The sequence below is a fragment of the Nycticebus coucang genome, chromosome 24, assembly GCF_027406575.1.
Source record: "Nycticebus coucang isolate mNycCou1 chromosome 24, mNycCou1.pri, whole genome shotgun sequence".
Taxonomy (NCBI): Eukaryota; Metazoa; Chordata; class Mammalia; order Primates; family Lorisidae; genus Nycticebus; species Nycticebus coucang.
Window position 1 is genome coordinate 27,912,340 of NC_069803.1, and position 22,066 is coordinate 27,934,405.

Genomic DNA, 22,066 nt, shown 5'->3' on the forward strand with positions numbered 1-22,066 from the left:
TACGAGTCAGGAGAATATTCTATATTACCTTCCTTTGCATTATTAATTTAATAATTGCACAGAGAAAATGGCGAAACAGCATATGTATAAGCAGTCAGCGTTGCTTATTTCAGATAGTAGAATTGATAAGCGAAGGGAGACATTAACTTCTTTTCACAATTCTTTAACTGAGTTACAATAGCTCTAAAACAATAAAGTATGTATTTAGGGAGAAAAGCCAAAAATTAAATTAATGCATACTATAGAAATGTTAAGAAAATAATACAGAGGTAGGAATGTTGGAAGAGTCTACCACTCTAAATTCATATTGTGTATCTTTGGTTATATATAAACTTTTTACTATATAAAACAATGTAGATTAAATATGTAGTCATTAAAACATACACTATTTATATCATGAGCATCTTTCCATGTCAGTACATATATCCATTACTTTATTTTTTTTTCATTACTTTATTTATTTATTTATTTATTTATTTTTTTTGGCCGGGGCTAGGTTTGAACCCGCCACCTCCGGCATATGGGACCCGCGCCCTGCTCCTTGAGCCACAGGCGCCACCCTACTTTATATTTTTTAAACTACATAAAATTTAAAAAACTTTTGAGGGGAAACTTTTTAAAATTTAAATGTTCTGCTTAATGACTTTTAAAGAGTGAAAACACCGTCCAGATTAAGGTAAGAGCAGTGCTGGTTACCACATAAACCTTCTTCTTAATTTCCTCCTGGTAACTAACTTTTTCCCTCACACACGGGTAATCACTATTCTTATTTCCATTGTATAGATTAGTGGTATCTGGTTTTCTTAACTTTGTACCAATTGAATCATGCAGTTGTGTACAGCTTTTTCCAGCCAACGTTATTTCTGTGAGATTTATCCTCGTGATTGCCGATAGCAGTAGTTAATCCTTTTTCTATTTGGTATAGTAGTAGTCTGTAGTAGAATGTGTAGATATCATAATTTATGTATTATGTTGATGGTCATTTTGTTTTAAATTGGGGGTTATGGATAATGCTCATGCCTTTTTTTACATGTCTTTTGAGCATATTTCTATTGAGTATGTACACATTTCTGTGGGTTATATGCCGCATAAAGAAGTCACTATTTGTAGGGTGTACTTGTGCTCAGCTCCAGTAGATGCTTCCATCTGTTTCCCAGAATGGCCCTGCTGCTTCACCCTTCCATCAGCCCTAGGGGATGGAGTTCTATACACTCCGTGTCCTCGCCTACACTTGATATTGCAAGCACTTTTTATGTGTTTGCTTGGTTTTAGTTTGTCGTCATCGTTGTTGGTTTTTTGGATGGCTATTTAGAAGTATGATTTTAAAAGTCTGCCAGTATTTTGCTATGGAAATGTAGAATAATTTAGCTTATGTCCGCTAGATGGCTTTGCCTTGCCTTCCCACTAATGTCTAGTGGGCTCAGGCTTCTTTCTATGTATAATCTGACTGTAGCATAAGGAAATTTAATATTGAAGCAAACTAAGAGAACTAATATCTCTTCTTTTCTTGACAGATTTTCCTCAAGTTTCCTGTTTTTGAGTATATGGTGCCAGTATAAACAATCCATGTAAAATAGTTTTTATTTTGTTGACATGTGATTTCATAGTGGTAAATGCTTGTTTTCTTCACTTCAAAAAGAGGCATAAAAAGTCCTAAAATGTCTGAAACTAGAGTTTTGGTGAAAGTATTGATAAACACAGCTGATTTAATTATCCATGATGCAAATTTGCATTCTCTTAGAACAAGCATACAGTGGTAGCTGCCAGCACTTACATCACATAGATATTCAATCTGTTGGAAAACTGCTGTGCAAATTACTTGGGAATGTAATCACTTAGGTTTTAGAAAACTGTTTGAATTTCACCTTTTGAAATTGAAAGATGTTTCCAATTTGAGAACCTTGCTTCACAGTCTTCCTTTTAACACTCTCCTTCCTCATTTTCTCAGATTTTCTTTTGACATAGATTTTTAATTGACTTACATGTGATTGAAGGACCTCCTGCTTTTTTGTGTTAAGGGATGTGATTACTTCATGATAACCACCTTGTCCAGCATTACAGCTGTAGACAGGTCTTGGCACAGGTGTTACTCAGTAATACCCAGGTCCCATAAGTAATTCCTTGAGAGATTTCAGATAATTGATAATCCTCTATAATGGCTGACTGGTCTTTTGGAAAGTGCCTTGTGGACTTACAAGACAGTTTGTCTTTCCTGTTCTTTTTTGCTTTTGCCAATTGCATAATGAATTCTTCATTTTTTGGAGTAGGTATAATGAACCGGGTGAGCATGTTTACTAGTAAGTTTTAGACATACTCCTTTTCCTTCAGATGTGGAGATTCTTCACGTTTCTAAGTAATTGCTGTTAAGTGATGGTGATAGCAGAAAGCTACTGCTTTATATTCAGGTTTTTCAAAAGTATATGTGTTGGAAAAATGTCTTTAGCTGTTGAGATTTCTTAAGAGGTCATATTGCAGCTAAACTCTAAAAGTCTGATAATTCTTACTTTGTAGTAATGGTATATAACAAGTCTAAAAATGCCTGAATGAATTAACAAATAAAAACGATATTGAAGGCAATATTTTCAATGAATATTTGAAATATTCAGGTTTTCTAGAAATAGAAATATTTCTATTTCTAGCACCTTATTATAAAAAAATTTGCTGACTTGATTTTTTTTTCTCAGTTTTTGTCAAGTATTCTAATATTCTAAACCAGGAGTGGTGTGGAGGGCGGTGGTCGTTAAAGGAGCATGAATATAATCAGTTCTGACAAATAATTATCACTTAACTATCTTCATTTATCTCATATTCATGGACCTGGTTTGGAGATTAATTTTGGAGGCCTCTGTCAAATCTTGATTAATAAAATTCTTTGACCTCTAATAAATTCTGAGTGTATCCTAGTCCGTGTAGTCAGCCTTTACAAGAAATTCCAATGTTAGGAGTTGGTTCAAGTTGCAGCTTCCTTACGTAGTGACACAAAGAATAAAGTACCCAGTAACCTAACAACAGAACTCTGGTTAACTGCCCACTGTTTCTCTTTCTCATAGGTATCAGTCAGAGCCGGATCTCTCATTGGCTGTTGCAACAGGGATCAGACCTGAGTGAACAGAAGAAAAGAGCATTTTACCGATGGTATCAACTTGAGAAGACAAACCCTGGTAAGTATCATTTCCTTTTATCTATTGCATCTGAAGCAAGACAAATGTAATTAATTACTTTATTGAATCCATGTGCTAATTTGTTCAATAAGGTTCTTTCATGTTGTGCCTTGATGCGATAAAAACCATTCTTAAAGTCCTAAACCTTGATTGTAATAATTTTTCATTATTGCTTTATCATGTTCACTCTAAGGAACTTCTTTGCTTCCAGGTTATATATTTCTAGGCATAGTTTGACATAAAGCTTATGAATGTCAGTGGCTGATTTTCTTTTCTTCAGCTACATATAGTTACATATGTAAAACAAGACTCCATTGTCTTTCTTTTTTTTGCAAATCTTCCTTTCATTAGTAACACAAATTTACTACTTTTATTTAGTTCATGTTGTACCATACCCAATGATCTCTGCTAATGATTTTCTTTTTCTTGTTCTAATGACTTAGATAATAGATAAGTTTTTGGACTTCAGGATACAGCTGCCCTGATGACCCCCAGGAGCAGCAGTAGATTAGAAAGCAAAGTGAAATTTTAAGGAAAAAGAACATCACAGAAACCTTTGTGTCTAGGATTAGCAAGAATAGGCAAGATTTATTGCAGGATGCCTTCACCAAGTGATGTAGAAAGTAAAACCTGAAGTTGTGGGATGTACTGCCTCAATCTAGTGGCAATGGCCTGCTTCTAGATGTAAGCTTGTGAGGGAGCTATTTTTGTTAATGCTGCAACATTAAACCCTTTGCATAAAGACTAAATCAGTTATTTTCCCCAGTGGAAATAATGCGTAATAACAGCATTGACTCTGAGGTGGAAATAGGGTGTAATAGAAATATATTTTTTATGTGTGTCTGTGATAAGATTTATTTTCCAAAAATCACATTCTCAATCCAAAGTTCCAAGCAGGATGAAACAGAATAGACTGTATCAACCTGTTTGCAAAAAAATTCTTTTAATCTATTCTGACCCTCAGTTTCTATTTTGAAGGGTTTCATATGTACAGAAAATGCAAAAGTCTAGTACAGTAAATACCTGTTTATCCTTTTCTTAGACACAATAATTATTAATATTTTGCTACATTTGTATTTCTTTCTTTTTTTTTTTTTTTTTTTTTTTTTTTGTAGAGGCAGAGTCTCACTTCATGGCCCTCGGTAGAGTGCCGTGGCATCACACAGCTCACAGCAACCTCCAACTCCTGGGCTTGAGCAATTCTCTTGCCTCAGCCTCCCGAGTAGCTGGGACTACAGGCGCCCGCCACAACACCCAGCTATTTTTTGGTTGCAGTTCAGCCAGGGCAGGGTTTGAACCCGCCACCTTCAGTATATGGGGCCAGCGCCTTACCGACTGAGCCACAGGCGCTGTCCCTACATTTGTATTTCTATAAAATAAATAAATGAATTTAAGATTTGCACGTGTATGTGCATTTAACATTCATCTCTTAAGAATAAGGATAATTTACATAACCACAGTCTCCATTGTCAAAACTAAGAAAATTAATAATAATTTCATACTACCATCTGTAGTAATATTAAGTCCATAGTTACATTTCTCGCGTCAGTGCAAGAGTATCTTTGGTAGCTTTTTTTTTTTTAAAGTAGTATCTGTTTTAATTTGGCAAATTGGAAAGTCTCTTTACACGCTTAAATCTAGCACAAACTTTTTAAACCATGTAATCTTACAAAAATCCACATTCTGGATTTTTCTATTTATTGGTATTGTTAAATAACTTTTTAAAAATCCTCTCTGTTTTCTGTAGACTGGAAGTTAGGATTAAAGGCTTCATTAGATTCAGTTTGATTATTTTTGGCAAGAATACTTCGTAGGTTGTTTAAGGGGCATGTAGTAATGACAGCAGTTTACTTTGAAATGCTTCAAAAAATGAAATGGATCAAATATACAGGGAAATGGATAGGTATGTGATAGGATAGCTAAATATTTAGTGGTCTTAGTATGATTTTCATTAATATTCTTCAGATGTTTTTATATGTTTGAACGTTTTCATAATAACACATGGGGGCAGTACTTCGTAGGTGTGTTTACCTCGTGGTGCCACCTGTCAGGAGGCCTGTGAGGTCAGGCTGTCGCACTATCCATGTGCTAAGCTTGACCATTTTGTTAAGGCGATGACCTTCAGATCTTTTCTTTGCACTTTGTAGATAATCTCTAGGGCAGTGGTTTGCCAGCTGATGACCATCTTACTGTGCAGCAACCTTTTACCAGTGGTCTGAGCATTCACGGATGATCCTTGCCTGAGTTGATGATCCCAAGTGAATTGCAGAACAGGATAATCTGATCCATTATTCTTCCAGTACTTGTTAGTTTTTCCAACACTTACCAGTTTTGCTACAAAGAAGAAACTTTTTTTTCAAATATTTTCTAGGGATAGCTAGATATAGAAGCAAATCTCCTAAAATAATGATTTTCTGCTGGGCATAGTTGCTTATGACTGTAATCCCAGCAACTCTGGAAGCTACAGTGGGAGGATTGCTTGAGGCCTTAATAGCTTTCAGGATTTTGTTAGAAATGAAGAACCTAGATCATATGGTCAAGACCTGCTGCTTTTGAGAGACAGTAGAAAATAAGATGTCAATGATTTTTTATTAATAGATAAATGTAGTAATTCACAATTTTTTTTCTTGGTCCAGGACAGCTCATTAAAGGAAATATAGTCTGAGAAAAAAATGCAAAATCAAGGACTATCACAAAATTTAAAACTCCTTTTTCTCTTCTGTAAATTTTTTTTGAGACAGGGTGTCTCTATGTCACTCTCAGTAGAGTGCTGTGGCATCACAGCTCACAGCAACCTCCAACTCTTGGGTTTAAGCAATTCTGTTGCCTCAGCCTCCCAAGTAGCTGGGACCACAGGCACGTACCACAACGCTCAGCTATTTTTTTTTGTTGTTGTTGTTTTAGCTGGCCCAAGTGGATTTAAACTCGCCACCCTCGGTGCATGTGACTGGTGCCATAATCACTGTGCTGTATGGGTGCGGAGCCTTTCTTCTGTGAATTTAAGCATTTAGAAAACACACAAAAATGTTTGTATAGGGGGGAGGAAAAAAAAAGTTTGTATATTCCAGGCCTCTATTCTTGGGCCTCTGAGCATTTCTCCTTATATACCTTGAGTGAAGTTCTTTTTTTCAACTTCTTCACTTCAGACCTATTTGGATATGGTTTTGATGATTTTTTTTTTAAATTAAATCATAGCTATGTACATTAATGCAATCATGGGGTACAAAGTGCTGGGTTTTTGTTTTTGTTTTTGCAGTTTTTGGCCGGGGCTGGGTTTGAACCTGCCACCTACAGTGTATGGGGCCAGTGCCCTACCCCATTGAGCCACAGGCGCCGCCCCAATGTGCTGGTTTTATATACCATTTGAAATATTTTCATCAAACTGGTTAACATGGCCTTCACCTCATTTTCTTAGTTATCGTGTTAAGACATTTATATTCTACACTTAGTAAATTTAACATGTACCCTGATTTTTTTTTTTTTTTTAAGCTTCTCTTTAGACTCAGCAAGAAGAATAATAGAATAGATATTTAGGTTCTTTTTTTTTTGTAGAGACAGAGTCTCACTTTATGGCCCTCGGTAGAGTGCCGTGGCATCACACAGCTCACAGCAACCTCCAACTCCTGGGCTTAGGCGATTCTCTTGCCTCAGCCTCCTGAGTAGCTGGGACTACAGGCGCCTGCCACAACACCCAGCTATTTTTTTTGTTGTTGTTGCAATTTGGCCGGGGCAGGGTTTGAACCCTCCACCCTTGGTATATGGGGCCGGCACCCTACTCACCGAGCCACAGGCGCCGCCCTTATTTAGGTTATTTTTACTGATAAATTCAGTAGATAAAGATACAGTGTAGTTCTCTGAGATGCAGATCCAGCATCAGAATTTCCCAGCATAACCCAAAACCTGCCAATGCATGTAAATAGAATAGGTTGATAGAAACTAATCAGATACGTTTTACCTTGTTTCTTATGAAAAGAAAATGCCTATTTTTCAAAAGGTGAGGGTTATATTCAGTGTAGTTGACAGCAAGAGCCCCTTTATTTAATCAAAGTAAGCACAGCAATCTTTTCCCTTGTCTAATTTAAGCATTACTGTAGCAGACAGGGTGTTCTGGGTTCCTCTTGGCTCCTGACACTGATTCTGCATACTTTTAAATTAAACAATTAAATGAAGCTTGCCAAGAGGTTTATGCAGCAAGCACATGAAGTAAATTTGTAGGTTCACAAGAAATGCCCACACCTTCACTTATAGAGTGTTACAGCTCCAGGGAAGCATGCCTGTGAAATGGGAGAGGATGAGAAATTCCTTCTGGAGAAGCTAGTTTCTATGGATTGCCTAGTAATTATGTGCTGTAGTCATTCTTTTATTAGCCGATTGGTAAAGACTCACCCAGATCTAACTGCAATAGGCAAGAATGTTATATAATACGAAGAGAACAGTCACTCAAGTTTTTAAATAAATCTATTAGCAAATTATGAAAAGAGTTTGTTTGTTTCTCATGTGAGAAGCTGCAAGTGCTTATTTTTAATAGGAGCTCAGATACGATGTGGGGGGAAAATGTTTCCCTGAAGAAATAGGGAACATACTTTTCCAGTAAGGACCTTCAGCCAACCAGAACTTCTGTATTTTTCTTCAGTGGAATTTAAAGCCTTACATACACTGTTCCTACATTCTACTAACTTTGTATTTTTCAGTTAGAGTCAATAATTCTAAACTCATTCTTGTATTATTCATGTCTCTTCATCAATTTCAACCAAAGCAAGATGAACTTAGGTTTCTAGAACAAATCTGTATTGATTAGTGCTGCTTGGGCTACTTTTAACTATTGCTACATTGAAAAAGAAAAAGGAGCAAGAAAAAAAATCTCATGTTAATGTGAATATTATGTTTTAAATCAAATATATTTTTACTGTTTTGACAGAGCAGCAAACGTTTGCAATATGATATTCTTGGAGTATGGTATGAATATGCTTTTTAAGAAATTTAAAATGAAGAGATAATTTTTAAAATATTTCATAAGTTTGATATTATTCAGTTCACACCTTCTGTACATAAACTGTCCTGATTTCTTTTAAAGTAACCAGACCACTACTTGCTTCTCTTTCCACCACCACCCCCCCCCACTCTGTTATCTTTTCCTTCCAAATTTTATTTCACGTAAATTGCCTTCAGCTCTCAAGGTGATATAAACAATACAGAATATTATAACGAAGCATAATACTAACAATGAACTCCAATACCAAGAAAGAACCGTTCTTATTAGCCGGCTCATGATTCTTTGTGTTCTCTGTTCTATCAGTGCCCATTTATTTATCATGCTGCTAACCTAAGGGAGCGTGCCACAGTGCTAGATGGGGCTCACTACTGGGAATTTATTGACTTATTTCCCACCCTCCACTCTGAAATTCTCTCTTCCTTTACCAGAGGAAGGCCTTGGATCAGATGAACTGTTCCCTTACCCAGTCTACTTCTTGTTTTGTTTTTTTGTTTGGTAGGAACAAGTCTCACTCTGTTGTCCAGGCTGGTCTTGAACTCCTGGCCTCCAGTGATCCTCCTGTCCTGACCTCCCAAAGTGTTGGGATGACAGGCATGAGCCACCCATGCCCAGCCTCTGCAGTCTATTTCTACCTCTGTCTTCATCACCCACGGTAGCAGCTTCACTCTGTTTTGGACCTTTTCACCCTGGCTGTGGAACAAAACTAATATAATCTTAATTAGTTAGATTCCAGAGCTCTTATGCTATAATCCCTGGTTGCTTTGAGAAAAGCACTAAAATTAAGATATTGAAACCCCTCCAACCCCCTAATTCTTGCTTATGTCTAAACTTTATTGGCTTTGAATTAGGTCCAGAGTGAATTCCCAGGTTATTTTGGTAGAATGGAACCCTTTTTCTTGAACTGTTTAAAGAAGGGATTCAGTTTAGAGTTTCGTAATGGGCAGGCCAGGAATGTTTTTAAGCCAAGGGTGAGCAAACTCTCCCTGCAAAGGGACAAATTGTAAATCTTTTAGGTTTTGCAGGCTATGTGATCTGTGTCACAGCTACTCTGCTGTTATAGTGCAACACAGCTGTGTACAATATATGACCATGTTTTGGCAAAACTTTATTTACAAAAATAGTCGGCAGGCCATAGTTTGCCAGATCTGTTTTAAGCCATGAATTTCTGAAGTGTTCTATGATAAAACATTTGCTTGAGAAAAAAGTTAAATATTTATTACTTTATATTACACACTATAGGAAATTACATATGTATTAAGGGCTGAAACATAAAATGAAAACTATAAAACTATACTGAATGATATTCAGACCCACTGGCCATAATAGAAAAGATTGGCAGATTTGACTGCATTAAAAATTAAGGTCACAAAGCATACCATAAAAGACAAACGACAAACTGGGAAAAAAATTGCAATCTATGAAACTAGCATTTGATGGGATTTCACCGTAAGACTGAATTCACCATAAGTTGACTGATTCACCATGAGATGAATAATTGAAAAGAAAAAGAGACAAAAGATATGAATTTACAAAAAAGGATATTTAATGGGGCAGCCCCTGTGGCTCAAGGAGTAGGGCGCTGGTCCCATATGCCAGAGGTGGTGAGTTCAAAACCCAGCCCTGGCCAAAAACCAAAAAAAAAAAAAAAAAAAGGATATTTAATGATCAATAAACAGGAAAAGATTCTTATCATTTTTGATGTTCTTGTTTTTTTGTGTTTTTTTTTGTTTGTTTTAAGAGACAAGGTCAGGGTCTGTCTCCCAGGCTAGAGTGCAGTGGCTGTTCTTAGCAGGAGTGCAGGCATGTACCACTACCTCTAATTTTTTAATTTTTATAGAGATGATATCTCATTATGTTGCTCAAGCTGATCTTGAATTCCTGGCCTCAAGTAACCCTCATTCGTTCTTATAGTGAATTTTCTATATTAAAGGGAAAATTTCTGCTGCCAAATTTGTACATTTGAATAATGATAGTGTCAACGTTGGGGGTTATGGGTAAATAACTAACTGGAGATGATTGTGATAATTTGTATTCATTATCTCTTCTTGCACAACAAATTTAGCAACTTAACAAACATTATTATCTCACAGTTTCTATAGCTTAATAATCCAGAAGTGGCTTGGCTAGGTGGTTCTGGTTCATAGTTTTCATGAAGTTGTAGTCCCGCTGTCAGACAGGGCTGCAGTTACTGGAACTGGATGGCCCACTTGAAGGTTGACCCATTTGGGTCTTGGCAGGCCCCCATTTCTCACTGCCTGTTGGCCACAGACACCCGTTCCTTACAGCATTGGCCTTGCTGTGTGCTGCCTGAGTGTCCTCACATAAGACAGGTAGTTTTCCCTCCCTTGAGCAAGTGATCCAAGAGAGAGCAACCAAGATGCCACATGGTCTTCTGTAACATAATCTAATCCTAGAAGTGACATATCATTACTGTAACATGTTACTGGTCACATAGACTAATCACGGTACAGTGTGGAAAGGGACTATACCGAGGTGTGGATACCAGGAGGCAGGGATCCCAAGGGAGCTTGGAGGCTGGCTACCATGCGACTGTATGGAACTGTCCAGGGCTAGGTTTTACATGGTGTCTGCTGTGGCTGGGGTGTGCAAAATGGCTCTTTCTCTGAGGTGTCTGGCACCTAGTTAGAGTTGGCAAGAGCACCTGGGGACTGGCGGGGCATCTTTCACTCCACGTGGCTACTTCAGGCTTGCTACCACATCATGGTCTCAGCTTAGTCAGACTCATACAACAACTGGCTTCCCTAGGAGACCTAAGCAAAAGCTGCAAAGCTTCTTAGGATCCAGCCTCAAATTTTTTTCATGTTCTTTCAAGGGCATGATTACCAAGAAGTATGATTTATTGCGAAGGGAATCTTTGGAATATGTCCCAGGAAGTCATGATTGTGAGAGATGACAACTGGCTTATTCTAAAGTGGTATCAGTGCAGGGAGTAAAAATTGGTCTGATACTAGAAAAATTTTGAAGATAAAATGAACAGAATTTGTTTATGGATTAGATATGTAGTCTGTGGGAGAAATAAAGCAATTACTAGATTTTTGAGCTGAGCAGTTTGAAGAATGAGAATCTATTTACTGAGATGAGAAAGACTGCAGGCCAGTAGGGTTGGACAGGAAGACCAGAATTAGTTAGGCTATTGGGTATCTGTGCAAGCGAATACATAAAGAAATGTGGCCATTCAGAAGCAGATCTACAATAAATCTGTAGGTTTTGTAGTAGCAATACTATCTATGGTATTTCTTGCATGTTATGGTAAAGAGAATATGATTCCTGTTAGGAAGAAAGACATTAATTTTCATTAATAAAGAATTAATATTTAATGATATTTTTTAATGTGTGCATAAACCCCTGTCCTTCTAGGGGAATCTTAAGAGTTTGGATTAAGTCGGCGCCTATGAGTAGGGCGCCAGCCCCATATGCCAAGGGTGGTGGGTTCAAACCAGGCCCTGGCCAAACTGCAACAAAAAATAGCCGGGCATTGTGGCAGGCACCTGTGGTCCCAGCTACTTGGGAGGCTGAGGCAAGAGAATCGCCTAAACCCAAGAGCTGAAGGTTGCTGTGAGCTGTGTTAGCATGACACTCTACCTAGGGCAACAAAGTGAGACTCTGTCTCTAAAAAAAAGAGAGAGAGTTTAGATTAAACCATAGGCAGGGGAAACATTTTGAAGGTTTTTGATCAGAGGAGTGATATGCTCATAATTATGCTTTAGGAGGATGAATTTAACAATGTAAAGAGTACCAAGACATGGTGGCTCACGCCTGTAATCCTAGCAACTCTGGGAGGTTGAGGCAGGCGATTGCCTAAGCTCAGGAGTATGAAATCAGGCCGAGCAAGAGCCAGACTCAGTCTCTAAAAATTAGCCATTATGGCAGGCACCTGTAGTCCCAGCTATTTGGGAGGCTGAGACAAGAGAATTACTTGAGCCCAAGAGTTCAAGGTTGCTGTGAGCTATGATGCCACAGCATTCTACCCAAGGCAACAAAGTGAGACTCTGTCTCAAAAAAAAAAAAAATCAAGTGGCACCCATAGCCCAGTGAGTAGGGTGCCAGCCACATACACCCAGGCTGGTGGGTTTGAACCTGGCCTGAGCCAGCTAAACAACAATGACAACTGCAACCAAAAAATAGCCAGGCGTTGTGGCAGGCTCGTGTAGTTCCAGCTATTCGGGAGGCTGAGGCAAGAGAATCACTTAAGCCCAAGAGTTTGAGGTTGCTGTGAGCTGTGACGCCACAGCACTTTACCGAGGGAGAAATAGTGAGACGCTCCAAAAAAAAAAAAAAATTAAAACTATGTAAAGAGAAAGAGGAAGGGGGTGGCACCTGTGGCTCAAGGAGTAGCGTGCCAGCCCCATAAACCAGAGGTGGCAGATTCAAACCCAACCCCAGGCATAAAAAAATAAAGACAAATCAAAGGCAAAACATTTCATTGCGCAGCGCCTGTGGTTCAGTGAGTAAGGGCACCAGCCCCATATACTGAGGGTGGCGGGTTCAAACCCAGCCCCAGCCAAACTGCAACAAAAAAATAGCCGAGCATTATGGCAGGTTCCTGTAGTCCCAGCTACTTGGGAGACTGAGGCAAGAGAATCGCCTAAGCCCAAGAGCTGGAGGTTGCTGTGAGCTGTGATGTCACAGCTCTCTACCGAAGGCGACAAAGTAAGACTCTTGTCTCTAAAAAAAATAAATAAATAAATAAAAATAAAAAGAGCGAAAGAACAGCAGGGGAGCCAGGGACTGAACTCTATTAAAGCATACCAAGTTCTATTTAAGATCTGTGAAATAAGTCTGTGGAGGTCAGAGACAGTGTTGCTTTCCTTGTTTTATTTTTAGCTTTTAGCCTAGAGCAACCCAAGTGACAAATGGTGAAAGAGTAAATGCATCATTACCAGTTCAAGCTACTTGAGAAAAGGCTAGTCTGAATTAGTAAAATGTTTCAATTATAGACTTTTGTTCATTGAAATTTTATTATGTTCAAGAGATAACAGAATATAGTATAGTATCAACAGGTAGTAGACCTATACACATTTGATTTAGTAGGTGAGTAGCATATCAAACATCATCTTATTTTCTTTGATGCTATATTTAACTTTTTTAAGTTTATAAGAATTTGGTTTATTTTTTGAGTTATTTTAAATTTATCTAATACCTGTATACATTAAGACCTTCCAATTCCTTTTTTATATATATAAATTTTTATTTATACATACCCTAAATTTAAGATGTGATCCCAAGTTTTTTGAATGGTAGTGAAAGGTTCTGAACATGTAAGGTATATTGTTCAAAAAAATTATGACTATCAAGTAGGAATTTTAAGAGAGATTTTTTTTTTTTAGAGGTAGACTGATGAAGTCGTCACTAAGCCAAAGACCATACTTTGCTATTCCTATAATGAGGTAGATTTTATGCTGTGCTTCTAAAAATAATATAAATGAAACTAGTAGACAGATGACCAAATAGGAAGAACAGTGACATTTTTAATATCACTAATGATTTTTTTTGTTTGTTTTTTTGAGACAGAGTCTCATCATGTCGCCCTCGGTAGAGTGCCATGGCATCACAGCTCACAGCAATCTCAAACTCTTTGGCTTAAGTGATTCTCTTGCCTCAGCCTTCCAAGTAGCTGGGACTACCCGGTACCCGCCACAATGCCCAGCTATTTTTTTGTTTCAGTTTTTTAGCTGGACCTGGCTGAGTTCAAACCCGCACCCTTGTGTATGTGGCTGATGCCATAATCACTGTGCTACAGGTGCCAAGCCTAATGATGGATTTTTAAAGAAGAGTTTTTGTCTCTTCTTCAGATTTTTATTTGGGTCAAAAGTTTTTTTAATACTATAAATACCAGATTGGCCTGCAAGTTTTGTTTTTGTTTTTGTTTTTTTGAGACAGAGTCTCACGTTCTCACCCTCTGGAGAGTGCTATGGCATCATAGTTCATAGCAACCTCAAACTCTTTGGCTCAAGCAATTCTCTTGCTTCAGCCTCCCCAGTAGCTGGGACTACAGGTGCCCGTCACAATGCCCGGTTATTTTTAGAGGTGGGGTCTTGTTCTTCTTCAGGCTTATCTCAAACCCATGAGCTCAGGTAATCCACGTGCCTCAGCCTTCCAGAGTGCTAGGATTACAGACGTGAGCCATCACACCCAGGCCTTGGCCTGCAAGTTTTAATAGACAAAACTTTATTATTCTCAAAAATTCACTATTCTTGGCTCGACACCCGTAGCTCAATGAGTAGGGCACCAGCCACATACACCGAGGCTGGCGGGTTTAGGCCGGCCCTGCTAAACAGTGACAACTCCAACCAAAAAATAGCCGGGCCAGGCATTGTGGCAGGCGCCTGTAGTCTCAGCTACTCAGGAGGCTTGAGGCAAGAGAATCACTTAAGAGATTAATTGTTTAAGAGAATCACCCCAAGAATTTGAGGTTGCTGTGAGCTGTGACGCCACAGCACTCTACCCAGGGCGACATAGTGATACTCTGTCTCAAAAAAAAAAAAAAAAATTCCTTATTCTTTATTTCATGATGTATTTGTCATATCGGCTTGAATAAATTGTAAGATATTTGCTAAAAATGTCTTGTGTATTTCAGGGGCTACGCTAAGTATGAGACCAGCCCCTATTCCTATAGAGGATCCTGAATGGAGACAAACGCCTCCTCCAGTCTCTGCTGCATCTGGGACCTTCCGACTACGACGAGGAAGTCGATTCACCTGGAGAAAGGAGTGCCTGGCTGTAATGGAAAGGTATGTGTCTCCTTTTCCTGTGAGAAATCTCCCAAGCTAAGAAAGACATGAACTTTGTTTTTTTTTTTGGATTTCTTTTTTTTTTTTTTTATTTGTTTATTTTTTTTTTTTTATTGTTGGGGATTCATTGAGGGTACAATAAGCCAGTTACACTGATTACAATTGTTAGGTAAAGTCCCTCTTGCAATCAAGTCTTGCCCCCATAAAGTGTGACACACACTAAGGCCCCACCCCCCTCCCTCCATCCCTCTTTCTGCTTCCCCCCATGACCTTAATTGTCATTAATTGTCCTCATATCAAGATTGAGTACATAGGATTCATGCTTCTCCATTCTTGTGATGCTTTACTAAGAATAAGAAAGACATGAACTTTGGATAGACTAGGACAGCTTTCATTTCAAGTAAGTTATTTGGGATCTGGGTTCTACCTCTGAAAGCATTTTGGAATATTAATAAATGCTGTATTATTGAAATAAGGTGATTTCGGCTCAGCGCCTGTAGCTCAGGTGGCTAGGGCGCCAGCCACGTACACCAGAACTGGCAGGTTTGAATCCAGCCCGGCCAAAAGGTGGGCATTGTGGCGGGCGCCTATAGTCCCAGCTACTTGGGAGGCTGAGGCAGGAGACTCGCTTGGGCCCAGGACTTTGAGGTTGCCATGAGCTGTGACACCATGGCACTCTACCCAGGGTGACAGCTTGAGACTCTGTCTCAAAAAAAAAAAAAAAAAAAAAAGAAAGAAAGGTAATCTTGGCATTGAGAATTCATAAAGCTGGAGTTAGCATCTATCTATTTATTTTACTTATAATTTAATAGTATCCTCAGTAATTTAAGAAACTTTAGATGAAATATTTATTAAATTTATATTTTTGTATTATATTTTGGAAAAACTCTTTGAAGTCTTCTTTTCATACAAAAATATCGAATAATTTTATAGGAGGCCACCAAAATGTACCTTTCCTGTGTATGGTACACTAAACAAGTAAGTTTAGTACCAAAGGTTAGAAATACTTGTTTTTTATTTTGATTCAGTAATTTATCCTCTCTAGTACCAGTACCTGATCCATAGTAGATAGATACTCAATACTTCTTTAGCCCAAATTTGACCCTAGCTTCCGTTTTTCCCATTTGAAATGTTATAAATTAATTGTGATTATGAAATGTGCAATAGTAGTTAGCATAGTTCCTGAATAGTAGAACTATCCTTTTTGTCACCTACCTGTAAGTGATGTTTACAGAATATTTTTTGATGGAAAGCTTTATGTGCAGTAAGGTAATAATGTTGTGGCTGTATGCTTTTACCATTATCTACCCTGACCAGTCAAATGATATACTGGACAGAGCATTTGACTCAGAGTGAGAAAGCCTGAGCCTTTGTTTAGGTCACAAAAATTCTGACCTGTGACTTCATAGCTAAAATGATTTTTAGGCCTGGTGGGGTAGCTCGTGCCTGTTAATTCCAGACCCTTGGGAGCCTGAGGCAGGAGGATCCCTTGAGGCCAGGAGTTGAAGACTGGCCTGATTAACATGATAAGACCCTATCTTTAAAAACGATAAAGAAATTAGCCAGGCATGGTGGCACATGCCTATAGTCCTAGCTTCTCAGAAGGCTGAGGTGGGAGGATCACTTAAACTCAGGAGTTCAAGGCTGTAGTGAGCTATGATCAGCTACTGTACTCCACTCTGGATGCCAGAAGGAGACCCAGTCTCTAATAAATAAATAAATACATACTGGGGCGGAGCCTGTGGCTCAATCGGTAAGGCGCCGGCCCCATATACCGAGGGTGGCGGGTTCAAACGCGGCCCCAGCTGAACTGCAACCAAAAAATAGCCGGGCGTTGTGGCAGGCGCCTGTAGTCCCAGCTACTCGGGAGGCTGAGGCAAGAGAATCGCTTAAGCCCAGGAGTTGGAGGTTGCTGTGAGCTGTGTGATGCCACGGCACTCTACTGAGGGCCATAAAGTGAGACTCTGTCTCTACAAAAAAATAAATAAATAAATAAATACATACTGAAAGATTTTCAGTAGCCCATATGGCATCTAAGACTTTTGCTATCTCTTTTCTCTACTTTATGATTACTTCCCAGCTCATTAACTTCAGTCCCTGAAAGATTTAAAAAGCTGGAATTCAGACCATGTTTTTGTTTTTGTACATAGCTGAAATTAATACATTTTCTTAAGGCAAACCTATTTCTATTGCATAAATTTAAAGGTTGGATCCAGGGGTGGCGCCTGTAGCTCAGTGAGTAGGGCACCAGCCCCATATACCAAGGGTGGCGGGTTCAAACCCGGCCTGGCCAAACTACAACAAAAAAAGTAGCCGGGCGTTGTGACGGGAGCCTGTAATCCCAGCTACTCGGGAGGCTGAGGCAAGAGAATCACCTAAGCCCAAGAGCTAGAGGTTGCTGTGAGCTGTGATGCCATGGCATTCTACAGAGGGTGACAAAATGAGACTCTGTCTCTAAATTTAAAAAAAAAAAAAAATTGGATCCAGTGCCCTAATGGAGACTGTAGGTTATCCATTTGATAGTCATCTATTCCTTTCCTCACTCTCCTTATTATGGATAAGAGTAGAGCCTATTAATGGATTCATTATTCAATGAATCCTTACCTACTTGAGTCATTAAAGAGTGAGACTCCTGTCCTGGAGACCTGACATTTATCATCTGCTCTATTTTTCTCATCTAGAAATTTTTATCCCTCTTAAAAATTTCTTTAGAACATATGGGAATTATAATGCCTAACTTAAAGTATTTACAATATTACACATTTTCCTCCCAGGAAAAAAAATAAGCTTCAGTATTGGTTTCTAGCTGTGTCCTAACTGTGGTATTAACTTAACCATTTCATTTTTTCACTGAAGATACAGTTTACATTTATTACATAATGTCAGTGTGAGAAAGAATTGATTTAAACGCCGACAGTGATAGTGATAGGTGGTATTCCTAATGCATTTTCAGAATTGAACCTCAGAGTCTTTAGGATTCTTTTTATTTTTACTTTTTTCCAAGGCAGCAAGAACTAGCCACAGAATCATACTGATTAAATTTCAGCTAAAAAGATGCTCAGTGATTTATACTTTTAATTTTAAATGTGTCTTTATCTAAACCCAGAATTGGTTATTTTAAGTTTAATTTTATCCTACCTGGCACAACTAGAAAGAGGATGTGGTTTATTCCAATAGTTAGAAAAATGCAGACTGCCTTTCAAAATAATAATAATAACAGTACAAAAGGTCATAGTATGACTTTCCTTCTGCGAAATGGAAGTTTTTATTTTCTGAAGTGGAATATAAAGTTCCCTACCCTTAGAGCATGATTTTTTTTTTTTTTTTAATGAATGGGTAAATAAATACATATGCACAGACTGTAAAGCCAGCAAAGTAAGCCTTCCTCAAATTTATAGTATAAGATAAAATTAGAAATTATTCCATTCCTCACACCATACACCAAGATAAATTTCAAATGAATCAAAAAAGTGAATCCATATAAGTAATAAAAGAAAACATAATGATCCCTCCAAATCCTAGAAATGAGAAAAATGTTTTCTAACCATGACTCATAACCCAAAAATGGAAGGGAAAAGATGGTAAATATAATTACATAAATAAAAATAGCTTGGGGGGGGGGGAATAAACTAAGACATAAAAAGACGGGGAAAAGAATTGGAATTTTATTTCTTCTTTTCTTTTTTTTTTTTTTTTTTTTTTTTTTTTTGAGACGCTCACTTTGTCACCCTCAGTATCCCCCACAGCATCCTCAAACTCTTGGGCTTAAGTAATTCTCTTGCCTCAGCTTCCCAAGTAGCTGGGACTATAGGTGCCCGCCACAACACCCAGCTACTTTTAGAGACAGAGTCTCGCACTTGCTCAGCCTGGTCTCGAACTCGTGAGCTCAGGCAATCCATCCACCTCGGCCTCCCACAGTGCTAGGATTACAGGTGTGAGCCACTGCACCCATCCTTATTATTTCTGATGTTTTTTTTGTTTGTTTGTTTTTGAGACAGAGCCTCAAGCTGTCGCCCTGGGTAGAGTGCAGTGGCATCACAGCTCACAGCAACCTCCAACTCTTGGGCTTAAGCAATTCTCCTGCCTCCACCTCCTAACTAGCTGGGACCTACAGGCACCTGCCACAACGCCCAGCTGTTTTTTGGTTGCAGCCATCATTGTTATTTGGCAGGCCCGGACTGGATTTGAACCTGCCAGCTCAGATGTATGTGGCTAGTGCCTTAGTCACTTGAGCTACAGGTGCCAAACCTATTTCTAATGTTTTAAAAGCTCTTAAAAGAGAGAAGAGGGTGGTGCCTGTGGCTCAAAGGAGTAAGGCGCTGGCCCCATATGCCGGAGGTGGCAGGTTCAGACCCAGCCCTGGCCAAAAACTGCAAAAAAAAAAAAAAAAGAAGACGACCAACAACTTTATAAAAAATTAGACTAAAGATATCATTTAGAAAAATAAATATCATGGCCCTAAAATATATAAAAAGATACTCAATCTAACTCATAATGAAAGAAATGAAAACTGCATTGGGATAAACATTCCTTACCTACCAAGTTGTCAAAAATCCAGAAGTTTGGCTGTATTTTCTATTGATTGGGTTGTAGAGCATTAGACATTCTCATACATTGCATGTGGAAATACAGAACCTTCATGGAAGAAAAGTTGGCAATATTAGGGAAAATTACCTATGGGTTTGCCCTTTGACACAGCATTTCTGCATCTAGAAAATTATCTTAAAGGTACCTAAGGAAAAATACGAAAAGATAGCACTCTTTGTAATAACATCAAAATATTGAAGACAACCTATATGTCTATTTGTAGTAGACTGAGCAAGTAAATCCTAGTACATCCGTGTGTCGAATGTTGAGCCTCACATGATGGAATGCTAGGCAGATAAAGAAATAAGAAATATCTATGTATCATGATCTCCAGGATACAATGTTAAGTTTAAAAAAAAAAAAAGCAGAGTTAACTGTATATAGTAAGAAGCTATAATTCATGTATTTGCTATAACTTGTTTTAAAGTGAAAGAATAAACCATAAAATAAAATGTTTACAAATAGGGCGGCGCCTGTGGCTCAGTGAGTAGGGTGCTGGCCCCATATGCCAAGGGTGGCAGGTTCAAACCCAGCCCTGGCCAAACTGCAACAACAACAACAAAAAAATAGCCGGGTGCTGTGGCAGGCGCCTGTAGTCCCAGCTACTTGGGAGGCTGAGGCAAGAGAATCGCTTAGCTCAGAAGCTGGAGGTTGCTGTGAGCTGTGTGATGCCACGGCACTCTACCAAGGGTCATAAAGTGAGACTCTGTCTCTATTAAAAAAAAAAAAAAAATGTTTACAAATAGAAGAGAAAAAAACAGCTTGGAAGAAACAGATAGAAGCTAGATTTCTCCAAATATACCTTGTTTTTGATATGTAAATATTCTATGTATTTATAAACAAAATTAAATTGAAATTAGGAAAGAGCAGTCCTCTAAAAATAACTAAAATGAAATAAACCTATGTATTAAGATGGTGATTTAAACACTCAGGAATTCTATCAAATGTCTTTACAACACAGAAATTTTACTATACTCCCAAGTGGGATATAGCTTAAAGAATAAAAACAAAAATCAAAAAATCCTACACTGGCTTTACAGATAGGTAGATACAGATCAGGAGATACAGATAAGATAAGTAATCATATTAATGTTATAAGGAATCAGGATTTTCTGTGTAAGAGTAAAGAGGTAGAAATATAAAATCTAAAGAATTATGGCTCGGCACCTGTAGCACAGTGGTTACAGCACCAGTCACATACACCGAAGGTGGCAGATTCAAACCCAGCCAGGGCCAGCTAAACAACAATGACAACTGCAACAAAAAATAACCAGGTGTCATGACAGGTGCCTGTAGTCCCAGCTAGTTGGGAGGCTGAAGCAAGAGAATCACTTGAGCCCAAGAGTTTGAGGTTGCTGTGAGCTGTGATACCATGGTACTTGACGCAGGGTGACATAATGAGACTCTGTCTCAAAAAAAAGAAAAAAGAAAACATTGTAGTCTTGTGTGCGCATGTGTGCATAAAGATAGGAATTTATTTATTATTTTTTTTGTAGAGACAGAGTCTCACTTTATGGCCCTCGGTAGAGTGCCGTGGCATCACACAGCTCACAGCAACCTCCAACTCCTGGGCTTAAGCGATTCTCTTGCCTCAGCCTCCCGAGTAGCTGGGACTACAGGCGCCCGCCACAACACCCAGCTATTTTTTGGTTGCAGTTTAGCCGGGGCCGGGTTTGAACCCGCCACCCTTGGCATATGGGGCCGGCGCCCTACCGACTGAGCCACAGGCACTGCCAGGAATTTATTTTTTAATAACAGCCTTGTTGAGGTACATGTCACCTATTCAGTACTTTTTGGTTTATCCATAAGAGTTGTGCAACTATCACCTTAATCAATTTTAGAATTCTTTATCACCTCATTTTTAGTAACCGTAAGTTTGAACAGTGAATTCGGTGCTCTCCTCCTGATTCTCACTTATTAGAAAGTTCCCCATTAGGCTTGGCGCCCATAGCACCGTGATTACGGTGCCAGCCACATACACCAAAGTTGGTGGGTTCGAACCCAGCCCAGGCAAGCTAACCAACAATGACAACTGCAACAAAAAATAGCCAGGCATTGTGGAGGGCGCCTATAGTCCCAGCTACTTGGGAGGCTGAGGCAAGAGAATTGCTTGAGCCCAAAAGTTTAAGGTTGCTGTGAGCTGTGACACCATGGCACTCTACCAAGGGTGACGTAGTGAGACTCTGTCTCAAAAAAAAAAAAAAATATATATATATATGTCATAGTGTCTGCCTTCATAATGCTTAAAGCAGAAGAAACTTGCATTTGAATAAAACTTTAATCTGTAATTATTGATATCATGGATAATTATGTGAAATTAATCTTACTTAACCTTCACAATTCTTTAGTATTTTATTATTTGTATTTTTTATATAAGAGTGTCAGAGAAAGTGACTAACCCTCTGTGCAAATGGATTAGAGTGAGGTCGATGGAGGCTAGCTTAGGAGGCTGTTAGAATAACCCATGCAGGACTAATGAAAGCCTAAACTACACTGCGAAGGCAGAGGGATAGGAGATAGAAGGCAATAGATATGGGGGGAAGGGGAGGAGTTGGAAAAAAATAAACAACCTG

General features: G+C 38.7%; 1 protein-coding gene across 9 annotated transcripts in view; it reads left to right on the forward strand.

Moving 5' to 3' along the window:
- Positions 1-22,066, forward strand: part of HMBOX1 (homeobox containing 1) — a 152,766-nt gene that overhangs the window by 90,118 nt on the left and 40,582 nt on the right. For all 9 annotated transcript variants that reach the window (XM_053578433.1, XM_053578436.1, XM_053578434.1 and 6 more), the window contains exons 5-6: positions 3,051-3,161; positions 14,753-14,906. In XM_053578433.1, coding sequence (XP_053434408.1) covers positions 3,051-3,161; positions 14,753-14,906 — 265 coding nt within the window. The remainder of the gene's footprint in view (positions 1-3,050; positions 3,162-14,752; positions 14,907-22,066) is intronic.